This window comes from Euphorbia lathyris, chromosome 8 (assembly GCF_963576675.1).
Source record: "Euphorbia lathyris chromosome 8, ddEupLath1.1, whole genome shotgun sequence".
Lineage (NCBI taxonomy): Eukaryota > Viridiplantae > Streptophyta > Magnoliopsida > Malpighiales > Euphorbiaceae > Euphorbia > Euphorbia lathyris.
The window spans coordinates 31,839,230-31,865,689 of record NC_088917.1 but is presented as its reverse complement, the minus strand read 5'-3'; the positions used below and the strand labels follow the sequence as shown (position 1 = coordinate 31,865,689).

The following is a 26,460-nucleotide window of genomic DNA, read 5'->3' as shown; positions in this document are numbered from 1 at the left end:
TTAAATTATAGACCCGTGGTGCAATGCAAAATGAAGAGAATGCAAGATTAAGTTAAAATACAAAGTCATTGAAGTAAGATTTCACCAAAAATAACCATCAGCACAACTCAAAATGAAGAAGGGGCATATTGCATCCGTGTTGAAAGCTTTTAAAACAACATGTCACATGTGACTAAAAACACATGTTGAAAGCTTTTGGTAGCTTCCGCTCCATCAAGCGTAAAATAGACTTCTCAAGGACTTCCAGTGCCATTGAAGCACGTGCTCTAGCATCATCTGTGTCTACAACACTCTTCATTTTGAGTTATCTTGCAAAAAAAAAAACAAAGCTTAATCATGCCTCTGTGCTATTAAAAGTGATAAATTAAGTTAAAATATCTCATGAAGATCAAGTTATAACTTAATTTTGAGTTCAATCTGGTCTATAAAACTAAAGGTTAAAAAATGAGCATTAACTAATACATGTTAAAGACCCTTCATTAGTTGATAAATTGGATAATAGAAATATCTATGGAGGTCCAAAACATGTTTTTTTGCCTTCAAAGAGAAAATAAAAACTACAACTTCAGGTGCACCAATCATTAAACTCCTTTGAAAGGTACTTAAGAGCATACATTAAATTGTCTTTCTCTTCTTAGTGTCATATTCTTGAAAAAAATGACATTAATATATTAACTATAACATCATAGTAAAAGCCAAAATGCTAATTCAAGATAAGAGCATACATTAAATTGTCTTTCTCTTCTTAGTGTCATATTCTTGAAAAAAATCACATTAATATGTTAATTATAACATCATAGTAAAAGCCAAAATGCTAATTCAAGATTAAGCACAATAATCAAAGCATTAGTGACATATGCACATTTGTATGTGCAATTGTAGATAAAATAAAATAGTAATTCACAAGCAAGAAGAGGAAGACAATTACAATCACTTAAAGTAGGAGACCTGTACCTTAACTTTGACTGGGAAACCAACCGAAAACACAACAATTACTTCATCTCTAGCTTCAAAGGAGGATTAGTAAAGATAAAGACCAGGAAGAAAAAGATGCTCCTCAAAGTATTGGAGCATTTGAATATGACCCCTATGAAATATGATATGGTTCTATCCTTTTGAAAGATATATATCTATGGAATTATTAAGATTAAGCTCAATCAAATTTGAATCTTCTTATTAAAAATAGACTCGCCTCATATGCAATAGAAAGAAAACTGAAGTAGAAATAGAGAACATTTCAAAGTGATATTCTCAGCAATTGGTGAACTCCGCTGGCCTTAATAGAGGAAGGAAGTCAGGAGGTGCTGTTACAACTTACAGCAAAACTGAAGAGCATGGAAAAGAGAGAGATAGACAAATGAAGCTTTCTAAATAGAAAAACCAGAGAAATAACTACAACTTTCAACATAGCCAAAACCGAGAAACAATTCATTATAATCGTAAAACAATCAGTTAGTAAATTATTTCAATTTATTTTTAGAGATAATTAAAAGAAAACATTTAATTAGTCCTTGATTATTTAGACATAAATGCAAAACTCACGAAGCATGTTAAGCAACTTAGAGAAGTCTAAAAAAATGATTTTGTGTTACCATAATATGATCTTTCATAAATTTTTGAACTTTGCTCAGTTGAAATAAGATCCAAGAGCAAGATTAATAAATAGGAAAGATAAGAAAAAATAGAGCTCAAACTTTGCAACTATTAGTATTGATTTAAGGAAAATTAGGATGCAAACCATAGTTAAAAGAAAGATGAAGAAATAAGAAAAAGAAGATCCATCACTGAAAGTGAACTATGCATTTAAACACCTATTGTACTCCATTATCCATAAGAATGATGCATGAGATACTAAAATGAAAACCATTTTTTTTAATTTGCAAGTGATAATTATGTAAAACAACTCACTTGGAAGTCAACATCATATCATATGTGATGATAAATTATTTTTTACCTTCAACTTCATGAGGGTGGGATCACAGGTTATTCATGGCATTTTGTCACTATTCCATTTCCTTTGATACTCGTGCTTTATACTGTATCATCCAAGGAATCAGATGAGCAATACAAAAACTACATAACATGCATGAAGAGAAAATTTGGCAAGAAGCAAGCTTTTAGAAAGCACAACAAAGAACGACAGACCTCAGTGGCTTAATCCCAAAACCAATAATTCTTCCAGAGTCGGTTAGTAAATCTCTATGATACTGGACAGTGAAAGCCAAATTGGTTGTGGATAAAATATTTCTCCTCCTTACTCTACATATACTTAGACAGACGATAGCCATAGACATAAGACCCAAATTAGTACCATCCAGAGACAGTCCTGTTTGCAAACGACATGCCTATTACAACCTCAATTAACTAATTATGAATAGGTGCATCTTTTGTTCCATAATTTTTTCATGTTTCAATTCTTTTGATACAACGAAAACATGTTTAACAGATCTATAACATTTCTTAGGTAAAGAGACATATTATTGCAACTTTAGTTAATGGAACAAAAAAACAGAAACATGAATAAAATATGTGTGCCAAAAAAGCCTCCAACCTAATCATGGAAGAGAAAAAAAAATGAAAAAGGTATATTTGTGCAACCATAATTGAAACCCATTCCTTCATGAGCATATGAAGAACCAAGAAACAACAATCCTATTGTCGACAATTGAACATGACAACAATTTCTTCAAATCATGCACAAATAAGAAAAATTAGCAATTTAAAAGAAGAAAATTAGCAATTTAGTAATTGCAAGGTCAAGGAACCATAGAGTAGATAATCAAAGGTTACGTGTGAAACCTTCTTCAGCCCATCTATCACAAACTGTGATTATAATTTCAGGTTTATTGAATACTTATAATCACACAGAAAAAACCCAACCAATTCTAAAATTCGAATTTCATAAATCCTCAATGGGAGAAACCATAAACCATCGCACCAAAGCAATAACTTAAATTAACTAACCTCAACTTGCTGAAGAAGAAGTTGTTGGGGGATTGTGAAGAGCAGAAGATTTGAAGCGAGTATACCAATGCTAATCAATTAATAATTCTCCCTACTCAACTGCTATTCCAACTGCACTGCACGGGTGTACAACTGCTATTCCTAGCCTCCGGCCAAACGTAGCTAGTTCATATTCAAGTATCACATTTTTCTGTTGGAAAGCCGGAACGCAAGAAGCATAACTCTGGTGGCACAGACTGGTAAGGAGAAAGATTGGAACTTATCGACTCGACTCTAACACTTTCTAATCGCCCGCATCTGAAAACAAAATGAGTAAAGAACCAAAAACGTTAGTTAAAATATTAAGAAATTGACAAATCAGATGTACACAATTCTAGGAGAGGACACATCAGCATTATTAACTATAGATTTAATATATTGTATAGATAATTAGGAATTTTCACATGCATCCTAATGAGCAAGTGAATTTGTTTGATCAGTTTTTGTTACAAGAAAGGGTGGATTAAAACGGTTTAAGGTTAAAAAAGAATTGTTTGATAAAATTAAAATTAAAATTATGATTTTTCGATATTTTAAATTAAAACATGTTTTTGTGATAAAAATAGATATCGAGGACAATTAATTGTAAAAAAAAATTTCAAACATAGAGTTTGTATGTAATTTCCTATTTTTTTTTTATTTGCCCTATTGTTTAAAGAGTGGCCTGGTCTCAATTATCAAAAAAAAAAAAAAAAAAAAGAGTGGCCCGGTCTCGGCCGGCCCAACCCAGTTCAAGCTCCAATTTTATCACTTTCATGCTGTTTCTCTCCTAAACCCTAGCAAAGCCTTTCTTTATGCTTTACTGGTAAAAATACAGTGTTCAACCCTCTGCAACTCCTAATTCCAGCTCTTCCAATGGAAGGTATCGACATGGAGGAAGGCATTACCATCCCTACAACGGACGACTTCTGCAATTCAGTTATCTCGCGCTTTCACTCCTCAACTCAAGAGGATCACCAGCATCTCTGCACAGTTATAGGCGCAATGGCACAGGAGCTCAAGGACCAGAACCTCCCGCCTACACCTGTTGCTTATGTCGGCGCCGCAAGCTCCTCCCTCGATCGACTCATCTCCTCCGACCCTGACCCTCCCTCTCATGTCATTGATGCTCTCTTGACAATTCTCTCTCTCGCTCTTCCTGGAATTTCACCTGCTATATTGAGGAAGAAAAGAGAGGTTTTGTCGGATATCGTGGTTAGGGCTTTAAGGTTGAATTTGGTGACGGTTGGTGCTGTGGCTTCTGGATTAAAATGTATAGGCCACATGTTAATGATTAAAGACACAGCGAATTGGAATGATATTTGCCAATTGTATGGCGTTTTATTGGGCTACATTACCGATTCACGTCCAAAGGTGAGTTCTCTTGGTTGATTTATTTGGTTAAAATTGAGCTAAAATCATATTCATTGATGTGGATTTTGGAACAGGTGAGGAGGCAGGCAAGTATTTCAACTCGTGATGTCCTTCACAGTTTTCAAGGGACATCAGCACTGGCTCCTGCAAGTGAAAGGATTACAAATACATTTGAAAGGTTTCTTCTTCTCGCGGGTGGATCAAACACTAATGAGACTGAAAAGCCGAGAGGTGCTCAGGAAGTACTATTTATTCTCGACACTCTTAAAGAAGGCCTTCCACTTATGTCTATGAAGTGCAAGACTACCATTCTTAAGTATTATAAAACACTTCTCGAATTGCGCCAAACAGTTGTTACTCGACGTGTAACTGATAGTTTGAACGTAATTTGTTTACAACCAACTTCAGACGTTTCAGCGGAAGCATTGCTTGATCTATTGTGTTCATTAGCTCTTTCTGCCTCTTCAAATGAAACATCTGTGGATAATATGACCTTCACAGCCCGCTTACTGGATGTTGGGATGAGAAAAGTTCATTCCTTGAATAGACAAATAAGTGTAGTTAAGCTCCCACTTGTATTTAGCACACTGAAAGGTAAAATTCTAATTCTTCAGAACAACAGAGAGGACCTTGTTATGTTTTGATTCAGTTTTATGGGAATTAAAATAACATCAGCAGTGATCTGGTTTCTTTCCCTCTTTACTTCTGGCAGATATTTTGGCTTCTGAACACGAGGAGGCCATCTTTGCAGCTATGGAGGCATTGAAGAGTTTGATAAATAATTGCATTGATGAAAGTTTGATCAAGCAGGGAGTAGATCAGATGATGATAACTACAGAAAATGGGAGGAAGTCTGGACCGACAGTCATTGAAAAACTCTGCGCAACTACTGAAAGCCTACTTGATTATCATTACAATGCAGTTTGGGACATGGTATTTCAAGTGGTTTCGACAATGTTTGATAAATTAGGTATTCTCAGAAATCTTCTGTTCTCTTTTTCCATTTCATTTTGTCTTCTACATTTCCTTTAACAATAAACCCTTTTCATTCAACTGCTGGCTTTTCAAAGTTGATTTTAGCACTGAGCCTTTAATACATTGGTTTTTTTCCCTCTTTCCTTGAAGATGCATTTATTATCCTCAAGACTACATGGAGGGTGACACTTGTTTTTCTTTTTCAGGTGACTATTCACCATATTTTATGAAAGGAACCCTCAAGAACCTGGCAGATATGCAAGGATTGTCAGATGAAGATTTTTCTCACAGAAAACAGGTGATTATTTGTTTCTTTGTTGAAGGAATCCATTGTACACTTCGATGTCCTTGTTATATGAAGTGGCCTTTATTACTCTGCTTTCTATTAACAATTCTATTTGTTACAGAGGTCTTTTAGTTTGTTCACTAGTGCAGTATATCTGTTTTGGTGCAAGAATTTGGTGTTTTATGATATGTTCATTAAATGGTATTGAAATTTTATGTTTCTAATTTGTTTGGAATATTTACATGCAATATGATTTGCTCAGGTGAGAATTGTAGCTTTAAGAAGCTAGCTAGATAATATCTTTGACTCAGGTGCTCACTAAAATATGTTTTTTTTTTTTTTTTAATCTTTGATTCTGATAATGTTTGTGAAGTATTACTATTTATGAATGAGGGAGAAAGGCGCTTTTGCTAGGATTTCTTTTGGAAGATTTGGTTCATCGGCTTTACCTAGATCCTTCATTTTTAATAATATGTGGATGTGGTGATCCGTAGAGGATTTTAATCAGGTTCCGCATTGAAGCAGTTGTTGCTGCTGAACTTTATAATTTTGTTACATGTGCTACATTTTTCTATTATAGGTGCTTTTCAACTTCTGTTTTGTATGAATTAGGATATTTTCCTGCAATTTTGTGTGACGTAAGTGACTTGAAACTTGGAAGGATATTCCAGTTCATGCTTCCACTCACCTAATATGTGGATCTATTTTTCAATTTGCAGTTGAATGAATGCCTTGGATCTGCTCTTGGTGCAATGGGGCCTGAAACATTTTTAGGTGTCGTACCTCTTAATTTAGAGGCTGATGACTTATCCGAGGTTAATGTTTGGCTCTTTCCTATTCTGAAGCAGTACACTGTTGGTGCCCATTTAAGCTTCTTTACGGAGACAGTTTTGGGCATGGTTGGTCTGATGAGGCAGAAATCTCGAAAAGTATGAATTTCATCAGCATTAATATTCTCTCTGTTTGTTTGTGGTGGTCTATCATTTGGTAACAATTTCGTACTTGATGCAGTTCGAGCTAGAAGGGCGGACTGTCTCAGCAAGGAGTGTTGATGCACTTATATACTCTCTGTGGTCCTTGTTACCTTCCTTTTGTAACTATCCTCTAGATACTGCAGAGAGTTTTAAGGATCTAAATAAATCTTTGACTAGTGCTCTTCGTGAAGAATGTGATATTCGTGGGATAATATGCAATGCTATTCAGATTCTTATTCAACAAAATAAGGGAATTATTGGAGAACATAATGATGTTGGTGCTTCTGAAGTTATTGCCACACAGCGAGCTATTGCACGCTATAACCCAGTGGTTGCCGAAAATAACTTGAAAGTGCTAAGGTCGTCTGCTCGTGAGTTTTTGACTGTTTTGTCAGGGATCCTCTTGGAATCTTCAAAAGATGATGGTGGTTGTTTGCAGGTACTTATGATGCCATGATGAATAATGCGTGTTGTTTCACTTGTTGAGCAATAGTGTGTAGCATATCTAAATTGGGGACAATGGTAATCTAAACTTAAAAATCAATTTCTAGATTGTAAAGCTGATAATTTCTGTTACAATATTATCGTTTCTTGATTTTTCTTAAGGCACATTAGCTCAATTATGTTTTTGCTAAATCAGATGGTGGTCCATCTGAAATCATCAATGTTTGTGTTAGTTCTTTGACAATTTTCACTTGCTGATATTTTAATTGACATTGAAAATACGCATACCTTCAATTCCTCTTGATTGTCGCCTTTCTGAATCCTCATTTTGTATTAAGAACAATATGGACACATGTCTTTCTATTACTTGAATACCTGGACTCCTTTTGTTGATGCTAAGTGCAATTTGGAAAATTATTTTTGGGTACCTTCTCAATTTGGGTACTTTTAATAGGTCTGTGCTTAGGAAGATCAGAGGTGTCACCTAAAACATATTGTTTGATGAGTTATATGATATATCCAATGACTGCAGTTTGAGAGAGAATTCATGTCACTCTTTTCTATTCACCAAGATGAATTTACGGTACCAGTTTAGTTGGAAGTAAATGAAGCTTGACACCTTATTTTAAAATTTTGCAGTCTACAATCAGTGAGATTGCTTCAATAGCTGATAAGGAAGTAGTTTCAAGAATATTCTTAAAGACAATGCGGAAGCTTTTGGAGATTACACAAAAGGCTACAAAAGTTGAAGGTTTTGGAAATTCTAACTCTATGCAGATTGATGGCTCATCAAACAAAAACCCACCATCACTTGAGAGGTTGGTTTCCTCAACTCTATATTTGTACCTTTAATAAATCCTCTGGGGGGAGGGGGAGGGGGAGGGGGAGGGGTTTGCGCGTGCCATTATTGTCAAACTGTTTGTGATAAACATTAATGAATTGTTTTCCAATCTTTTGTAATTGATCATGACTACAGAGCACATCTATTTGACTTGGCTGTTTCCCTTTTACCTGGCTTGGATGATAAAGAGATCGGTGTTCTGTTTAGTGCAGTAAAACCTGCATTACAGGTTTTTACTCTCCGATGCGTTTCTCTTAACTCACTCTTCTCTTTTGAAACTTATTCTTATTCTTAATATTGGTTTGTAGGATTCTGAGGGTTTAATCCAAAAAAAAGCATATAAAGTCCTTTCAATTATAATCCAGGTACTTCTTTCTGGCTAGCACAACCTCTTGAATTGTTTTATCTCTTCAATGGCTAGATGTCTATTCTTAGCTGTCGCAAACTCTGAAATGTATTAAGTTCAATTGCTGAAATATGTAATTAGAATCGTTATGGGATTCTTAGCCCTTATGGTCAAAGGAACACATCCCATTGAATCTCATAGTCACATGATTGTTTGACTTCTTGATAAACCATTATGGTGGTCATAAATTGATGGAATTCTACATGGTTTGGTTAATTGTTCATGCTTGGGTGATTGGCTAGGGCTTGTACCATTTTTCTTTAATCAAACACTTTGTTCTAGTGAAGTAATTATGTGCATATAAGCTACTGGAACCTTATAGGGCTTTTTTTATGGTCGATCAATTTTTTTTCTTTCTTCTTACTAAGTTTCTATCGTCTTGTTTGTGTTGCCAGAAATGTGATGGATTTCTTACATCAGGGCTTGAGGAACTCCTTCAACTCATGATCGATGTCTTGCCAGCTTGCCATTTCTCTGCCAGAAAGCATAGAATTGATTGTTTGTACTTTCTGATACTCTACGTTATAAAGGTTATAACACATCTATGTTTTGTTCATCCTTAATATTGATGGTTGCCATTTGTGAATTGGTAATTTGGCATTATGACTTCTGATATGTTTTGTCCTCTTACATTGTTGGAATTACTTCTGCTTTTGTTGCAGGGGGGTTCAGAACAAAAGCGGTGTGAAATCCTTAGTGCTTTCCTTACTGAAATAATTCTTGCTCTGAAAGAGGTATGTGCTATCTGTTAGAACATTGAATTTCTATTATGGTTCCACTGAAGCAGGGTTTACAGCCTGAACAATTTGGTGTCAACCTATGTTAACTGTTCTTCATGTTGTGTTTGCTTTTCATTTAGTGAACTTGCACTGTTGTGTATGCAAGATTTAAGCATCTACAGTTCAGTGAACTAATGGCCTTATCATATTTAAGTAATCAAGAATTCATTATGATGTTAGTATGTTATTTGTTCTTTGTCCATTTTGTATCGTCTATGAGTGTGCAATCAGTGAAATCACTTTGAGTAACATAACCACCTCATTTAGTGGGGAGACGGATACCTCCCATAGTGAGCTTGCTCTAGTCAACACCATGTTTTCTCATCTGTTACTAATTTATCATTCCCTGTATGGTTTTCTTACAGGCAAACAAAAAAACAAGAAATAGATCTTATGAAATGCTTGTTCAAATTGGCCATGCATGTGGGGATGAAGAGAATGGTGGAAACAAGGAGAATCTGTATCAATATTTTAACATGGTACTTTTTCCTTATAACTATGTCTGTTTTAATTTTATTGGGTCACTTGAAGCTGGTGTCATTTCATTATATAATACAAGTTTCTTACAAGATCTTGTGCACTGACTTCTGCTAATTTACTTCTATATACTGAATAATAGTCGTCTTGCCTCTCTTCATCATATAAACTGTATGTTGGAGTTAAATCTTTTTGTTGGTCACAGATAGCTGGAGGCTTGGCTGGAGACACTCCCCATGTGGTCAGTGCTGCAGTGAGGGGCTTAGCTCGTTTGGCATATGAGTTTTCAGACTTAGTTTCTACCGCTTATAAGTTGCTACCATCAACATTTCTTCTCTTACAGAGGAAGAATCGTGAACTTATTAAAGTGTGTTGCTTATCTTTCTTTGTATTTAAGATACATGCATATTATATATATCTGAGAAGTATAGCTTTCTGACTAAAATCAGCTAACTTCCATTGCAGGCAAATTTAGGTTTGTTGAAGGTACTGGTGGCCAAATCACAGTCTGAAGGGCTGCAAATGCACTTGGGAAGTTTGGTCGAAGGCTTACTGAAGTGGCAAGGCAACACAAAAAACCATTTCAAAGCTAAGGTTTGCTGGATTAAAGCTGTTATTGTTATAAGTGGCACTTATTCTTTTCATTAATTGTGTATATATGAAAGATATGTATGAAATCACATTTTCCTTTGCTGATTTGCTCCCTCTTTCTTTCTCTCTCTCTCTCTATCTATATATAGTATGCCTTCTGTTTTTGAGAAGCATGCATGTGTCAAACACGTGTTGGCTTTGCACTTGATTGCTGAAAGGTGATGCAAAATTGTTGTGTCCAACCTGTGTCATATGTCTCTTTGCAGGTTAAGCATCTACTAGAAATGCTTGTCAGGAAATGCGGTATGGATGCTGTCAAGGCAGTGATGCCTGAAGAACATATGAGACTTCTGACTAACATTCGGAAGGTTGGTTGAGTAACATGATATTAGCGTGCACTTCTCATTGTAGAATCATTTTGCAATCTCAAATATGTTTGTTGAATGTAGATTAAGGAACGGAAAGAGAAAAAACTTGCAAACTCTGATGCAGAATCTGAAGAAGTTCGATCTCACCTGTCAAGAGCGACTACATCCAGGTCACTCTTTTATATTGGACTTATTGTTGTTATATGCTGCTACTATTCAGTTCTCTTATTTCTATCGTATTGACCTCCCAAAAGATCCCAAATTATGGCCCCATGATGGTTCTATACATGATATCATTCCATGTCAGCTGATGTATATCACTTTTTAAATGCCTCATACACAATACAAAGACATTTTTTAGAAGAATTAGTAAAGAACTGCAATTCCTATTAACCATTATATATAAAAAAAAAAAAATTAGAAGCGCATTGCAGAATTCTTTTCTGTAGGATTTGAGTGTTATTCTCCTTGTAGGAGTATCAATTTTTATACTCTGGGGATTTAAAAGTCAAAGTCTTTAATGGTATTACCAGTGTTAGTGTCTCTCTTGTACAGTGCCAATTGACCGTGATATTTTATGAAAATTTCGTTTCTTCAGGATAAGTAAATGGAACCACTCAAAAATATTTTCTGATTTTGGTGAGGAAGATTCGGAAGACAGTGATGCTGAATATATGGGTGCTAAAACTGTTTCTGGCCGAGAAAGCAAGGGTTCCGCATTGGTTAAATCAAAAGCAGCTTCACTAAGGTTAGTTGGCTTTGCTGAATCTGCTTACAGTTGTGTATAGCGTATTTGTTTCTATGACCTGGATGGTGTAAATTCCCTGATGGAAACTCATTTATCTAAGTTGTTGCTTCAAATGATGTAAAATGGCATTGCTATGTAGGTCCAAGAGGATGCGCAGATCTGATAAAAGCTTGCCAGATGACTTTGACCAGTTAGAAGATGAGCCCCTCGATCTTCTTGATCGGCACAAGACGAGATCAGCTCTTCGATCATCAGAACGTCTGAAAAGGAAGCAAGAATCGGATGATGAGATGGAGGTAGACTCCGAAGGGAGATTGATAATCCGTGAGGGGGAAAAACCAAAGAAGGAAAAGCCATCGAACCCTGATTCAGATGCAAGGAGTGAAACAGGCAGTAAAGTAAGCCGAAAAGTCCAAAAACGTCAAAAAACATCAGAATCTGGGTGGGCATACACAGGGAATGAATATTCAAGCAAGAAGGCTGGTGGTGATGTCAAAAAGAAGGATAAGCTCGAACCATATGCATATTGGCCCCTTGATCGCAAGATGATGAGTCGTAGACCCGAACAACGTGCAGCTGCACGGAAAGGAATGGCAAGTGTGGTAAACATGACCAGGAAGCTTCAAGGGAAGAGCGTCTCTAGTGCTCTTTCCATGAAGCTTACGAAGTTCAAGAATATAAAAAAAGGCAACAAGAGAAAAAGCAAGTGAAGGATAGATCTGTAGTGTATACTGCATGTCCAAAATTGTTACAGTCAAAAAGGTTGTAAATTTTTCTTTCATTCGTTTGATTATTTATAGCAACTGACGTCCTTAATTTGTAATTGTTTATCGATTTTGGCAATTTTTGTTTGTTAAAATAAGCACTAAAGAATGGTTTCGTATCTTTAATGAAAAGGTTTGGGTTATTTCTTACTTCGAAGCTCATATTCTTATACTAACATGTCCAGTCCATGCATCCATTACATTGCTCATCTGATAAAAGCAAAAGTTGCACCAAAAATGGAAAAATCCATGGATTCATTGCCTTGTGTCGCGGGGGCTAGGTCAAAATCCCGTACGGCTTCAAGATTTTTTTTTAAGTATTAGCCAGATAACTCCTACCGAAGGGATTTGTCTCCTTGTAAATATTCTGTCAATTCATCTGTCGTTATTCTGTCAGAGGGTCACCTTGTATTTAAACATCGTCTTAAAATGGCACGCACTATAGGCTCTTTGGGAGTCCATAGTATCCATTGAGTTTCTCTATGGAGACATCCGCTTCCCTTCACGAAGAACGTGTGCTCGACTCTCTTGTCCCTAGTGGACGATAGTGGATCGCTTAAGCCACTACCGACAACTGGCTCTTGGTGGTGGAGATCCAATGCCAGGCGAGTCCATGTCCCCTATAGTGGTTTTTTATACCAACTCGGCCTCCACCTTTTGTGTACATCGATATGTTCCATTCTCAACTCTATGTCGAAACCTTCCTGTAGCCTTGCCAGTTTTTGAGGTTGAGTTTACCTATGGCCAAACTCCACACTAGGGTAAATTTCATAAATGGTGTACAACCTTTGTCACATTTCACACTTTGGTGTACATCATTGATGAAATTTACCCCTCCACACTAACATTCTCCCCCACTTAGAGGATCAATGTCCCGTTGATCGGCTCGCCTCCTTAGGAGAGAGATTCATTTGCTACTCAAACACTACCGAGGTTCCGCCAGTTGTTTGCATTCTTGTTTGCCAACTAATCTCCGCTTGAGTTTCACGTTGTTCGCTTGTCTCTAGAAATGGTTTTAACTTCAACCATCATTCCACTGTTCTACAATCTGCAACTTGAATGTCTTCGATCGAAGAACTTTTTTTACGCTGCAACTGTAAACTCATTCCTCAAAATAGCAAAAGTACTTTTTCGAAGTTTTTGAATTCTTGAAAAATTCTTTTAAATTATCAAGGAACTTCATCTGAGTCTTCATTCTCTAAGGATCTTCCTCTGAGTCTTCTTACTTTCTGGTTCTTTGTCTGAGTCTTCTTTCACTACTACGGGTCTTTCATCCCACTCTTCCATAATCCATGTCTTTCATCCCATTCTTCTTCTCTAAGCCATCTTAATCTATCTTACTCTTTAACATATCTACCATAATATACCATAAGGAGGTTCATATAAGCCCGATTTCCTCATGTACTCTCCCTCACTTGAGGGATTTTCGTCCCCGACGATCAAGAAAAATGGTTTGGTACATCGACAAAGACCATTGATGTCGACTAGCCAAACAAATGATCCACAAACTCTAACTAGCAAATATTTGCTACAGTTTTTACCTGTTCACATTCTCAATGTTTTGACTCTTATTCTCTTTCAAATTTGCACCTTGCAAAAGAAACAAAAAGAAATGCCATAATATTCATAGTATAAAAATGTGAATGTTGGTACCTGAATACATTTAATGCAACCATACGAACATTCACAAGAGAAACACAACATCAAGAAAATAATATTACAATCATTATGTACAAGACAAATGTATGAATTCTTACACAATTTATCCAGTATTTATACTTTAATTCACGGAAATACTGATGTTAATGAGATTTCGCTAGGTAAAACCTGCTACACCGGATGTTTGACCAACATCTTGTTATTATTGTTGTCCGCAATGATTGAAGAGGAAACACAAGGTAAGCTTGAACTTGTCCGTCGAAGGTTCAAACATTGCTTTATTTCCTGCCCCCTTTTGTCGCTTACTTCTGCCTCAACTGTGTTACTTCCCCTTCTCATTCCAAATGAGTTTGAAGTTGAAGTTGAAACCCAAAACTAAAACCCCCAAGGTTTTGCTATTGATGGTTTTGAAATTTGCCTCCGTCAATTTTGATCAAGCTCTTGTTTCGCCGATCTTTGCCTTCATAGGATCTGACAAGATCTCTTGGTTGTCTCGTGTTTCAACTCCTAGTAGAATACCACTTATTTGGTTGGACATGTTCACAGTTTGCTAAAACCATTGCTTGCTGACTTGTTAACTGTCACTCTCGTTTGCTCACTACTCTCGTCGGACTCGTTTTCTCACCACTCAAATATCTGCATAGAAAACTCGTCCTTTTCGTACATGAATTGTTTTGGACGTCCCCATAAAGCTCATTACAAATAAGGATAAAAACCTCTGAATTATCTCAGGCGTCCCTTCAATACATTCATAGTAATTAGAAATTTTCATCTCCGCCCGAGGAGGTCTTCAATACGACCCTGGTGTCAACTAAAATATTTCTCGAGTGATCACTGCCCTTTTTTTCGTTGACTTTTAGGCTCAGATTGTTTGTAATCTCATCTCCTGACCATCTATGGGTCAGATGAATCTTCCGCAATATTATCCCTCGACATTCTTTGCTCAAATGAATCTTCCCTAGTTTTACTCCCATAAGCCCGTTTATGGCCAAAGAATTATTCTTTTGGGTTTCTCACTTGATACCCGCAATGACATCCAATATCTATCATTTTCCAGGATATACTAGGCAAATATACCTATTAATACCCACCAGTTACCGCACAATCCGAAAGTAACTATATAACGAGTTTTAATTGACTTTTGAGAATGCATAAGCAACTTTCCGCTAGGAATTCAGATTACGCCTCCATAATCCTACATCGCCAAACAACAAGAATCTGACAGTCCATTCCTAATGACACTTCACACAAGTCTCCTGAATTCCACATAAAAAAATTTCGACTCATAAAAGAGGATAAACAATGTCTAACCGAATTAAAATGATTCAAGTACAAATTATGCCTCCATAATTTGCCTATGACAACAACCATTAATTTGATAGGTTAAAACTGTGTTAGTTCACATAAACGTCGAATTCTAAATATTGACTTTGAACTTTCCCCCCTAAAAGGGATTAAATCTTATAAAATTTCATCACCCACAACTATAGAAGAGTATGCATTTACTATTTAGTATTTACATCTCAATTCCTTTTTGTTATTTTCGCACTCCCACACGCTGGGTACAAGTCTCGCAACAATGGTCATGTTAAACCATGGGCATTTAACCAAGCTGAAAAGCATCACCAAATCTTTTTAGAAAAGCATCGTATAATTTTCCACCCGTCAATATGTAGGGAAATTTAGGATCTTTAACATCGCTAGCTCACATCATGAAGGACCTATTTAGTTAAGGCAATGTTCGCTCGCACCACGAAGAACTCGTTTAGTTAAAACTAGCATGCTCACACCACGAAAGACTCGTTTAGTTAAAGCTCGTTCACCCACCTCATAGAGAGCTTGCTTAGTTAAGGCCTTACCGCCCACCTTGCAAGGACTTTACTTCGTTTAGACTCTAATATCAAATGTCACGAGGCCATGACTAAGTCGGCTCAAAACCCCGTACGACGCCAAGACTTTCCCAAAGTCTTAACCATCCAACCCCTACCAAAAGGGTGCATCCTTTTTTAAGCGTCCTTCAATTCATCAATTGATATTCCATCCCGAAAGGTCACTCTCCTCAGTATCTCACAAAAAATGGTCCTGCGAAATGGTCCCGTCACTGGTCCCGTCACGCTCACAGAAAATAGTACCCACTTAATTAAGGGGACTAAAAATTTGAGACACAGATTTTTTATAGAAATATAAAAAAAAAAGGGAATTGTCCATATAATTATTACAGCACTATCACCGCACGTGGTAAGCAAGATAAATGGGTATTAATTCGTATAACAATTTCTGACACGATAACATGATTTATAGAGACAATTCAATTGATATGTATCATTTTTCTTTCTTGCATGATAACATAACACAACGCTAATATGGTTTATAGATAACCCAACTAACATGTATCATTTTTCTTGCACGATAACCTAACACAACGATTCTGACATGATAACCCGAAAATTCCACCTCTAGTAAAAATTCCCATTAAGACCTAAATCTGATTGTCCTGAAAGAGATGAGAAGAGGAGAAATAAAGGGAAAGAGTATGTATGTTCATAAACCACCAGCGCATAAGGTGTAACCTAGCCAACTGTCAGCTCAAAATTCATTACAATTGACCGTTAAAACAAGATCTGTTTATACAAGGAGCGAAGATAAAACCAACGCCACTACTGTGGTATTCAATGCCTCAAAGGTAGATCAAGCACCACTGGATAGTATTCTGAAAACGAGAAAAGCATGACTATTTACCCACTTTCTGAACTCTGCACTCGATGTTGTCTATGTTTATAACAGTGATCTACAACATGCTTCTTCAGATCATCTGTTCAGTCAAAAAATTTACAAGGACAGGTTAAATTCAATTAAATGGTTGAATAGGAAACCCAATATGGAGGATTTTCATGCAATACTATACTACTTTGACCCGTTTGTTGCCAGAAAATATTGGATAGGGAAAATTTGTGTTGGAAAATAAAATATTTTCCGGTGTTCAGCTATAACATGGGAAAACGGGCTGAAGTGGTGGGTGGCTGTTCAAAAGGATAAGAAGAAATGGAGTAAGTTCTAAAAGGGTAAGAAATTTTCCTCACTTTCTCCATATATTTGTCTATTGTAAGAAATTTTCCTCACTTTCTCCATATATTTGTCTATTGACAAATACCGGAAATTCAAGAAAATATTTCCAACAATATTTTCCGACAAATAAACCGGGCCTTTTTTTTCTTATTCTGGTTTAGGTGGATCAAATGAGGCTATGTTTATGACAATATATGCTCAAACATTAGCAGTAACAACCGCAGATGGCAATAGGAAGCGAAGTAAAATGGAGTCTTAAAGCACTATTTGCCCCCTTGACCTATCCAAAAGGTTGGCTTTGCCACCTGACCTATTATTTGGTAACATTTACTCCTGACCTATCAAAATTGGCGAACTCAATCAGTGTGGATGGTAAATTGTTCAATTTTGATAGGTCAGAGGGCAAATTTAACCAAATAATAGGTTAGGGGTGCAAAAAATCAATATTTTGGATAGGTAAGGGGGCAAATGTTACAAAAAAAAATAGGTTAAGGGACAAATACCAACATTTTGGATAGGCCAGGTGGCAAATAGTGCTTTGATCCTAAAATAAAAGATCTACGCACCTTCCATGTCAATACAGTGAGGTTGAACGAAGTGTGCCCTAATTCATCATTTGTACGGTGCAAGAAGAATAGATGAGTTGTGACCACCGAACCCAAATGAGTTGGATAATGCAACCTTTATCTCCAATCTCTCTTTCTTTGGACCAACCAGCACATTTGTGTCCTGAATCAAATGTCTTTTTAGTAATATATCTGAAGAACTTGTCAAAGAAAAGTAATTCCCAACATATTAAGGGAACATACCACGCCTTCATCTGGATTTTCCAGGTTGATGTTTGGATGTACCCATCCTGTCTGTATTGCCTGTACCAGTAACCAAATACGATATCAAGACCTAAAAAAGTTCATTCTATTCCCTTTCATTTGTTGTAGTAGTGTGTGTGTGTGTGTGCAAGTGGAGTAGCCCGCAACCCATTTCACATGAAATATCAAAACTGACATGACACTGAAAATGCTAGATCCATAATGCCATTCTGAAAGTGAGATAGAAACCACGCTTTCAAGTAAATATGTCTAGCAGTTAATCCTACCATCACAAACCTGTATTGCCGCAACAGCTTCCACAGCACCTGCTGCTCCCAGTAAATGTCCAATCATGGACTTTGTGGAGTTAACCTTCAACTGCAAAATGTGAAGACATCAAAGTAACATCATAAATTAACCTTACATGAGAAAGTGATGCATATAAAAGAAAAGAGACAGATAACTCACGTCAGCATTTTTACCAAAACAGCGCATTAGTGCTTCATACTCTTTAAGATCTCCAGCTGGAGTAGATGTAGCATGTGCATTAATGTAATTAATATCCTCCTTGCGTACCCCAGATTGAGCTATCGCCTTTTCTATACAAAGGATAACACCAGCTCCTGTTTGGTGTGGAAAAAGGAATGGTAAGCTTGAAATATTCTAAATGGATGAGATGTGCAAAGAAAGAGGCCAAATTCGAAAACAATTTTCTCAATAGTGTATCTCAAATTAAGGAATGTAACTTCAAGAAATTTAAGTTGCAATACAAACATCGAAAATTCTATAGTCAAAATGACAGTTGGGAACTTGAAAATATTTTTTGAGGCATAAGGTCCCACAAACTTAAAATTTGAACACTGTTCCATTTTCCCACAGGTGTTAGGTGAGACTTAATCCATATCACTGACATAAATAGCAAAAAAGGCATGAGAGTAGTTGAGATGAACTAGGTCCCCTGGCATTCAGGTTGCATAAAAACCATGGACTGCATATTTCTCACATTGAATGCAAAAAAGGCCCAAACCTATATAATTCAGAATGAAAGACAGAACCGTGCCTAGATGACACAAGGCAATTGTATGACATAAAATAAGATATATACCGTAAGTAATGGTAAAACAAACAAAGACTATATCCCCAATATCTCTAACTAGTCGAGATCAATTTTCATGTCCATATTCAAAAATATATTACCATAGAATATATGAAAGCGGTCCATTAATCTCTTGAATAAATAATCATACTCATAGTCAATTGATAAGATGTGATTATACAGTAATACATGCTAGGTAAGGCCACGTGTATTCGTGAGTGGACCTGATGACTACAGAGGAGCAAACTCACATGAAGACCTAACAAAATGCAGCTAGCATATTAGTATAAAACGCTACATAAAAACCAACTTAGAATGCCTAGCAGAAACTCTTTCAGATGTTGAAACTAATCCATGTTCTCATCAAATTCTACACTCTTTCACCTTGACAATCAGCCATGTAGATCCTTTTTCTCAATTTAATAGACCCATCATTTGCTTTATGACCAATTGACTACCTTAACTCCTTTTGGGAAAAAAAGAAAGATATACAAGAATTAAGTGCCCAATCCTCCGGTTAGATGATGCATAGCAGAACTATGAGAATGCAAGCATATGTCATCAATCCAATTGATGTGACTTTTCTGATAACTAAATCTAAATGCTCTCTATAACTCCTAATTAAAAGTCACAGAGAAATATCTGGCAAAATACATGAAAAGATAGTGAAACAAAATGATGACATAGAATTTCAACCAAGCAATGATCTGCTAAGTTGCAGAAATTTAGAAAATTACCATCTGGACGTGGTTCAGTCATGTGATAAGCATCACAAGTAAAGCTTCCTCCAAGAAATTCTGCATAGATTTTTGCCCCCCTTTTCTGCAAATTATATTATAACCTATAGATTAACTACAACATTAAGCATCTCGTAATTTTAGACTCATACTTGTGAACTTCAAAAATGAAAATAAAAGTAAGATAGGTGTAAAGGGATAGTGAACTAGGAAAACATATACAATTATAGTTAATAGATGCAGTAATATAAGGGCGTGAGCAAGTGCATTGAGAAAGAATTTGCCTGTAGATTGATGAGAAACAAAATACTGACACCAATTTGAAAGATTGGCACAGACATGTTTTTTGGAGTCAATTTGTGTACCTTTGCATGTTCTAGTTCTTCTAAAAGCAGAACACCAGCTCCTTCACCCATCACAAAACCATCTCGATTCTGTTTATCATTGACAAAAGCATTTCAAGTTAATTCAGTCAAGTAAGAAATCATACAACATTTTGAAATTTTAGAAAATTCGAAGTAATGAAAGTTCATCAGAAGTGCATGTTGGATATGATATTCAAACATGTGATAGTCAATAAAGTTAAATTTTTATCTGTTCAATTGTGGAAACATTAGTCTTTCACTATATCATATGTTTACCAAATCATCATTCCACCAACCTCAGGAATATGTATCTTTACATATATTTCTCTGCAAGTTTAATATAATGAAAAAAGAATACTATAATTAGAAATATTATTCTATTTATTATTTAGTTTATATTTATTTATATGTATATATTCTGTTTTTATAATTATATAAATTATATATTTCTATTAATACATATATGTATCTTTACCATATCCCAAGGTCGTGAAGCTTTTGTAGGATCATCATTCCTCTGTGAAAGTGCTCTACAGGCAACAAAACCTCCCAAGCCTGCATTAAAGACATTTGAAGTAAAACACAGTGCATGGAATGCCCAAGTTGAAACATCGGGTGCATAAAACTTATACACAGGACTTACCTATAGGTATAATTGATGAATCTGAGCCACCACAGAGCATAAGATCCTGCATGTTCAGAAATTCCAGAGAATAACGCAAGAGATACACATAAGGTAGTTATTACAATAGTTTATGCATTTGTCAAGATGTATCAAATGCAGGACACTCACAGCTTCGCCTCTAATGATGTGGTTCGCAGCATTCAACATACAAAAGTTACTGGTAGCACATGCCGAAGAAATTGAATAATTTGGCCCCATCCAACCCTGCAATTCAGTTTCAAAAACTGGAGTTTAGTTTACCAGAACAATTGACACTAAGCCTATTGCATCTCTCTTTAAAACGTAGCTCACCAGATCCATTGCAAGCATGGCAGAACCCATATTTGTAGTTGCAAAGGGTACACAGAAAGGATTCATTTTCCTGTATGAAATCCTTAGTGCTTCGACTGCATCATTGAAAACCTATACATGATCACCAAAAAAGACGATCAATTATTAATGAAAGAATGAATAACATTTTTACATGTGAAAGCTTTGTCATGTCATATAGGGTACTGTAGCCAAGGTGTAAAAATTACAATAAAAGATGTTCCTAGAGGAATAAGAGAGATTGGTGAGGCATGTATACATATAAAGGCAGAGTCAGTCTACTACAGGGACAAGAAAACACTTAGAATTACATTAGTTCTCACTTGTCTAAGGGACAGAAGATAAGTCAGATTCCTCTCAAATATTGGCAGCAAGTAAGAAAACACTAAATAGATTTTTCCATGTACTAGCCAAAAGTTTTTACAGATAGTACTGGTGAGGAGCTCCTTTTTAACTATTGCTTATCTTGCATCATTCTTCCGTGTAGATTTAACGTGTCCGAATCTGAAAGAAGTAGAGAGTTTACCTTCATGCCACCCATTGCAGAGCCAATCAGGACTCCACATTTATTTTTATCCAATTCATCCAACATTTCTTTGGTTACACCACCATGAGCCAAGGCTTTTTTCCCAGCTATAAGCATGTAAAGCATGAATTTGTCCATTCTCTTTGACAGTTTTGGTGCAATCCATCCATCACTTGACATAGACTTTATCTCTCCAGCAATCCTCTAACAAATATAGAGGAACAACCCACAAAGATCAAAATAATAATAAGGATTAATTTGTCATGAACCAACAGAAGAAGAAGCAACTGCATTATAATTTACCGTTGGAAATTCGGCACAGTCAAAAGCCTCTATCTGACTTATACCACTAACTCCCTCGAGCAGATTGTTATAAAAGACATCAGGATCATGACCAATGGGTGTCAAAACACTCATCCCTGTCACAACAACTCGTCTTTGCTTCATGACAGGTTTCTTCTTCATTGCAACTTCCTTTTCAGGATGCACAGCTATTGCTACGACTTCTCCTAGAAGTTTTGAAAAAAAAAAAAAATCACTAGCAGCATCAATGTATCATGTGTAAGTAGTTACTAATAATACATGCACTAGATTAGATAGCAGGAAAACAGAAATTATCACATGAGAAGAGAGAGAATAGCGAGGGCTCATTCATATTCCATTAGTGTACTTTGCATTTCAACTCACATTTCAAGTGCATGGATGCTTCAAATAGGCCAAGTCATGCAACTAAAACAGCCTAGTGTTTGTTACAACCATAAATTATCTCCATGATATCATAAACCATGCAAAACAACAATAAATTATTTCCGGCACATGCGTAGCGTACTGGAGAATAGATTTTGTTAAATTGCTGATGACAAAGCCTACATTCAAAAAAATTACTCGGAATTGTAATTCAACCAGTTCAAAAATGATTTCCATTAAGGTCATTTTCAATGTCTAGATTAGCATATTCTCCTTGTAAGCTCCACGAAATCGACGAAAAGAAAGAGGAAATCAAGATTCGAATAGCATAATGCAACAAAATGAAATAAAGCAGTAGCCGAAGGATAAGCAAAATCTGAGTAGCAATTAAAATCAAATCCAGCAAACAAACGCGAAGAAGAAAACAAAATAGTGAAAGAAAAATCCAATGAAAAGAGGAAAAAAAATTACCGGAAAGAGAGGGACGATTTAGTCTTCGGTGCTTCCGATTAAGATTTGCAGATCGAAAGAGGCCATTGGAGCTGTAGTAATGACTACAAGGCTCAAAGGCCAAGCAAGAAGACATCAGTCCTTGAAAACTCGATCCACAAAAGGAAGAAACCAAACCTTCAGTAGGAGGAGCAGCAGCAGCAGCAGCAGCAGAAGTACAACTAGTGGTAGAGAGAAGCGCCCTTCTCCTACGAGCGCAGCGGCTGAGTCTAGTACCCGATGGCGATGAATGGAACGCGTGTGAAGTGGTGGAGTTTTCCTTAGAGCACGTGACGGACATGCACGCCGCCACCAGCCACGTGCACAACGGAGATGAGAACGAAGCTGACCCTATCATCGTTATATCAAGGAACACTTGAAATCCAACAGATTCTTTTTTGCAATCAAAACAAATTGCACACGGATTATAAGAGATTATGTAACGGAAATCACTGATTGAAAGAAAAATAAATGTCGCATTCGATCTTTTCGCTGTGATGGCGTGCCAAGTTTTGGGCAGTTCTGCGTCGTTCTTTGAGGCAGAGTGTCTGCCAAGTGCTCTTCTCTCTCTATCTCTTCTTCGTTTTTCTCTTCGTTTTCTTCTTTGTTTTTTATTTTTCTTTTTATGTGGGTGTTTTCTGTCGAATGAGTAATAATTGCTTACAAAAAAATAAAAATAAAAAAATACATTATATATTATGGAACCGAAATATGCAAGGGATCTATGACCAGAAATATTGTTTATATATCAGAAATGTGTGGCTTTTTTATTTTATTTAAAAAATATGAGTAATGGTGAAGTGTGGATTCGGATTCTAGTTATGTGCTGTTCTTATGCATAAACATAACCAGACCTGTGCGTTTCTCCTTGTTGAGAAAGACTTTTCTGTCCTTTTCTCCCTTTCTAGCTTGGTTTAAAATTCATTCAAATAAAAGTTAATAATTAATCATAATAATTTCTTTTAAAAAAATGTAATCATAATAATATTTCATTAGTTGTAATTGAGAGTGGGATTCAACGTCTTTTCGGTACCCAACGTGAATTCGATTCTAATTACCGTTATTGGAGTTTCCTAATCCTAAATTGGAGTTATCCTTTTCCTCTTAAACTTTTTCTAACCAAAGGTATAGTTGTTACGATTAATTTTCACTTCAGCAAGTTGGTTGTTAACGTTAGTTGGTTAAATTTTGATAAAAAAAATATTTTTATCTAAAATGGATTTAATTTTATTAAAAACTATAAATCATCTTATCTGGATATATGTTATGTGTGGTGATTGTTTATATCTCTCGTGAATATGATTTTTTTTTATATATAAAATGTTACTATATTGTTGAGTAATAATATAAGTTTATCTAATTGACTTTTAATATTGAAAAAATAAAATAAAATATCAATTGAATATTTTAATTGAAGTAAATTTTCCCTAAAAATATTAAGATAGTGTCAAAAATAAACTCAAACTTGTTTTATTTTAATGTTAAGAAATGTTATGGTTTGTTATTGCTAGTAAATTTTGACTGAATTTTCTTTTAAAATAGCTTTTAGCTATTCTTTTAAAAGAAATATTCTAAATAAAGAATTTATATGAATTGTTTTTTCTTTTTTAAGAGAATATGCATTGTTTTTCCCAATACAATTTATATGTATTATTTGAAATAAACAAAAAAATAATCCAAGCGGGCACAAAGTCTTAATTACCAATATAAGCCTTTTCTTTCCAAATATATTACTATAATGTAAAATTTAGGTTTCATATATTATATTCTTGGGTAAATTACACCCATAGCCACTTAACAATATCCATTTTCATATTGTAGCCACTGAACTTCAATTCTTTCCAGTATGACTATTGCACTTTACACTTTGTTATACTGGTGGCTACTATCACTGTTGACCAATTTTTTTACCTTTGACTCTTCTTTTTGACTGGTTTTCTCTCTCATTTCTCTCTTCTAAAACCTACAATACCCATTTTACCTTCACCTCCATCTCCATGGATCAATTTCTCTCTCTAAAACCAGTCTCTCTCTCTAAAACCATTAAATCAATTATACATCTACACTGCAATTGAGAGTTCAAGCTCACTGACTTGACCAAATATTGAAGAAGTCAGAATTTGGTGAATGATAAGTTGCAGCAAAGGCAACAGAAATGGAAGAAGAAAAACTGGATTGTCTTTGTTTCTCTGCTCATCTTCGTCTTCTCCACTGAGAAAATTATGTTGATTTCGAATTCGATAGTACCAAACACAGTAGCAAAAGAGGAGGAACGTACAAGCAATGACATATTCTCTTCCGATCAAGATGAAAATAGGAATTGGAGAAGTAGAAGCAGCAATGTGAGTGAGATTACTGAGGAAGAGAATTCTGGCGAAGGGGAGTGCAAGCTATTGAGCGTAAATCATATTATATTAATTAGTTTATCAAGGAGCATAAATCAGGGCCAAACAATTGAGATTAGAGATGTTTAATGATACTAATCAGGTCTAAGAAGATCTCCGATTTCCAGATATTAAAGAAAGAGAAAAGAGAAAGAAGGGTAAAATGAGTATTGTAGATTTTATAAGAGAAAAAAGAGAGAGAAAACTGGTAAAAAATGAAAGTTAAAGGTAAAAAAGACTGGTCAACGGGGGCAATAGCCACCGGTGTAACAAAGTGTAAAGTGCAATGATCATATCAGAAAGAATTGAAGTTCAGTAACCACAATATGAAAATGGATATAGTTTAGTAGTCATACCCTTATATTCTTCTACACTGGTTTAAGGGGCCTTAAGTTTTTTTTTTCTTTCATAAAATAATAATTTGTTTTTCTTCTTTAAAGCCTGCAGTTTAAAATTTATTTTCATCAATTATAATCCATAATTATTAAGATATTAATTATTAAAAATTATTATTTTATATCTAAATTAATAGTAATTTTGTATATAACAAGTAACAATAATATTATAACATGAAATTGAATAATAGCGTTCAAATGAACTTTGAATGATCAAATGAATTTAATCTATATTTTAGGATGCTTTGAATCTCCACCATAAAATTATAATGAATCTAGATTTAATGGTGAATGAACAAATTTATTTGAAACGACCAAGTTCATTTGGTCATTCAGAATTCAGGTGGATTCTATTATGAAATTGAGAGTACATAATAATACATTACTTTTGTTAATTATGGTCTCTCAACAATAATAATATAACACGGAGCTTCTAAAATTTAATGTACAACTCTCTTAACAATAATATTTGTACAACTCTCTTAACAATAATATTCATTTTTATAAATCGTGTCAAATTGATATTTATTTTTTATTTTGAAGAGGATCTTTATTTATTTTTATTAGTCAAATTTAGATTTAATTAAATTTTATATTTATTAAATTTAAATTTATAAAAAAAATGAAATATGAGAAATGCAAAATGCTAGAGCGGCCATTACTTCTACATTTTAAATTCCTTTTACTCTCATGCAAATCAAACATATCAAATTTAAATTTCTAAATAAATTACTAAGAAACTTTATTTGCACTAAATAAAAGTTATGTCACAACATATATACAACATTATTTGTAATAAAATTATTTATTCTATTATGACTCTATGCACCATTCAACTTCTATTATACTAAAATTAACAAATAATTTCAGTATCACACAAACAACTAGGAGAAAATCTTAGCCGATTCATTGTGGGGTTATTTTATGGCTTTTAACTGAAAGATAAAATTCATTCTTTATTTGTTTTGTTTTTGTTATTTATTGAAAATGAATCCTTATATTCTTGCGTTCACATGGATCCTGATGACCATGTAAATTTGGTCATTCACCATTAGATCTAGACAGATTAAATATAAACCTTTGGATGTTTTGAATCTCCACCTTAGAATTTTAATCCGTCTAGATCTAATGGTGAATGACCAAATTTACGTGGTCATCAGGGTCCATGTGAACGCAACTGTAGATTTAATAGTTTCTCCTTTATTTGAAGTGTATTTCGTTGCCTCCCTATATGAGTGTTTGTT

The 26,460-nt window shown here is 35.2% G+C and overlaps 2 protein-coding genes across 2 annotated transcripts; one reads left to right on the top strand and one right to left on the bottom strand.

The window, feature by feature from the left end:
• The first annotated feature begins 3,769 nt into the window (after positions 1–3,769).
• Positions 3,770–12,159, top strand: LOC136202424 (uncharacterized). Its single transcript, XM_065993031.1, has 18 exons — positions 3,770–4,356; positions 4,431–4,950; positions 5,069–5,326; positions 5,538–5,629; positions 6,337–6,546; positions 6,629–7,030; positions 7,675–7,853; positions 8,012–8,105; positions 8,185–8,241; positions 8,678–8,812; positions 8,945–9,016; positions 9,427–9,540; positions 9,744–9,905; positions 10,004–10,132; positions 10,396–10,497; positions 10,579–10,667; positions 11,096–11,245; positions 11,385–12,159. Exons 1-18 carry the CDS (start codon positions 3,859–3,861, stop codon positions 11,953–11,955), a joined length of 3,834 nt encoding a protein of 1,277 aa, XP_065849103.1. The 5' UTR covers positions 3,770–3,858; the 3' UTR covers positions 11,956–12,159.
• Positions 12,160–16,187: 4,028 nt separating this feature from the next.
• Positions 16,188–23,151, bottom strand: LOC136202462 (3-oxoacyl-[acyl-carrier-protein] synthase II, chloroplastic). The gene is made up of 14 exons (XM_065993103.1): positions 22,420–23,151; positions 21,565–21,770; positions 21,262–21,465; positions 20,718–20,828; positions 20,535–20,630; positions 20,385–20,430; positions 20,217–20,296; positions 19,742–19,810; positions 19,377–19,461; positions 18,012–18,166; positions 17,841–17,921; positions 17,544–17,603; positions 17,301–17,463; positions 16,188–16,480 (listed from the first exon to the last, which is right to left on the bottom strand). The coding sequence occupies exons 1-13, from the start codon at positions 22,793–22,795 to the stop codon at positions 17,347–17,349; spliced, it is 1,686 nt and encodes a 561-aa protein (XP_065849175.1). The 5' UTR covers positions 22,796–23,151; the 3' UTR covers positions 16,188–16,480; positions 17,301–17,346.
• Between the last annotated feature and the right edge of the window lie 3,309 nt (positions 23,152–26,460).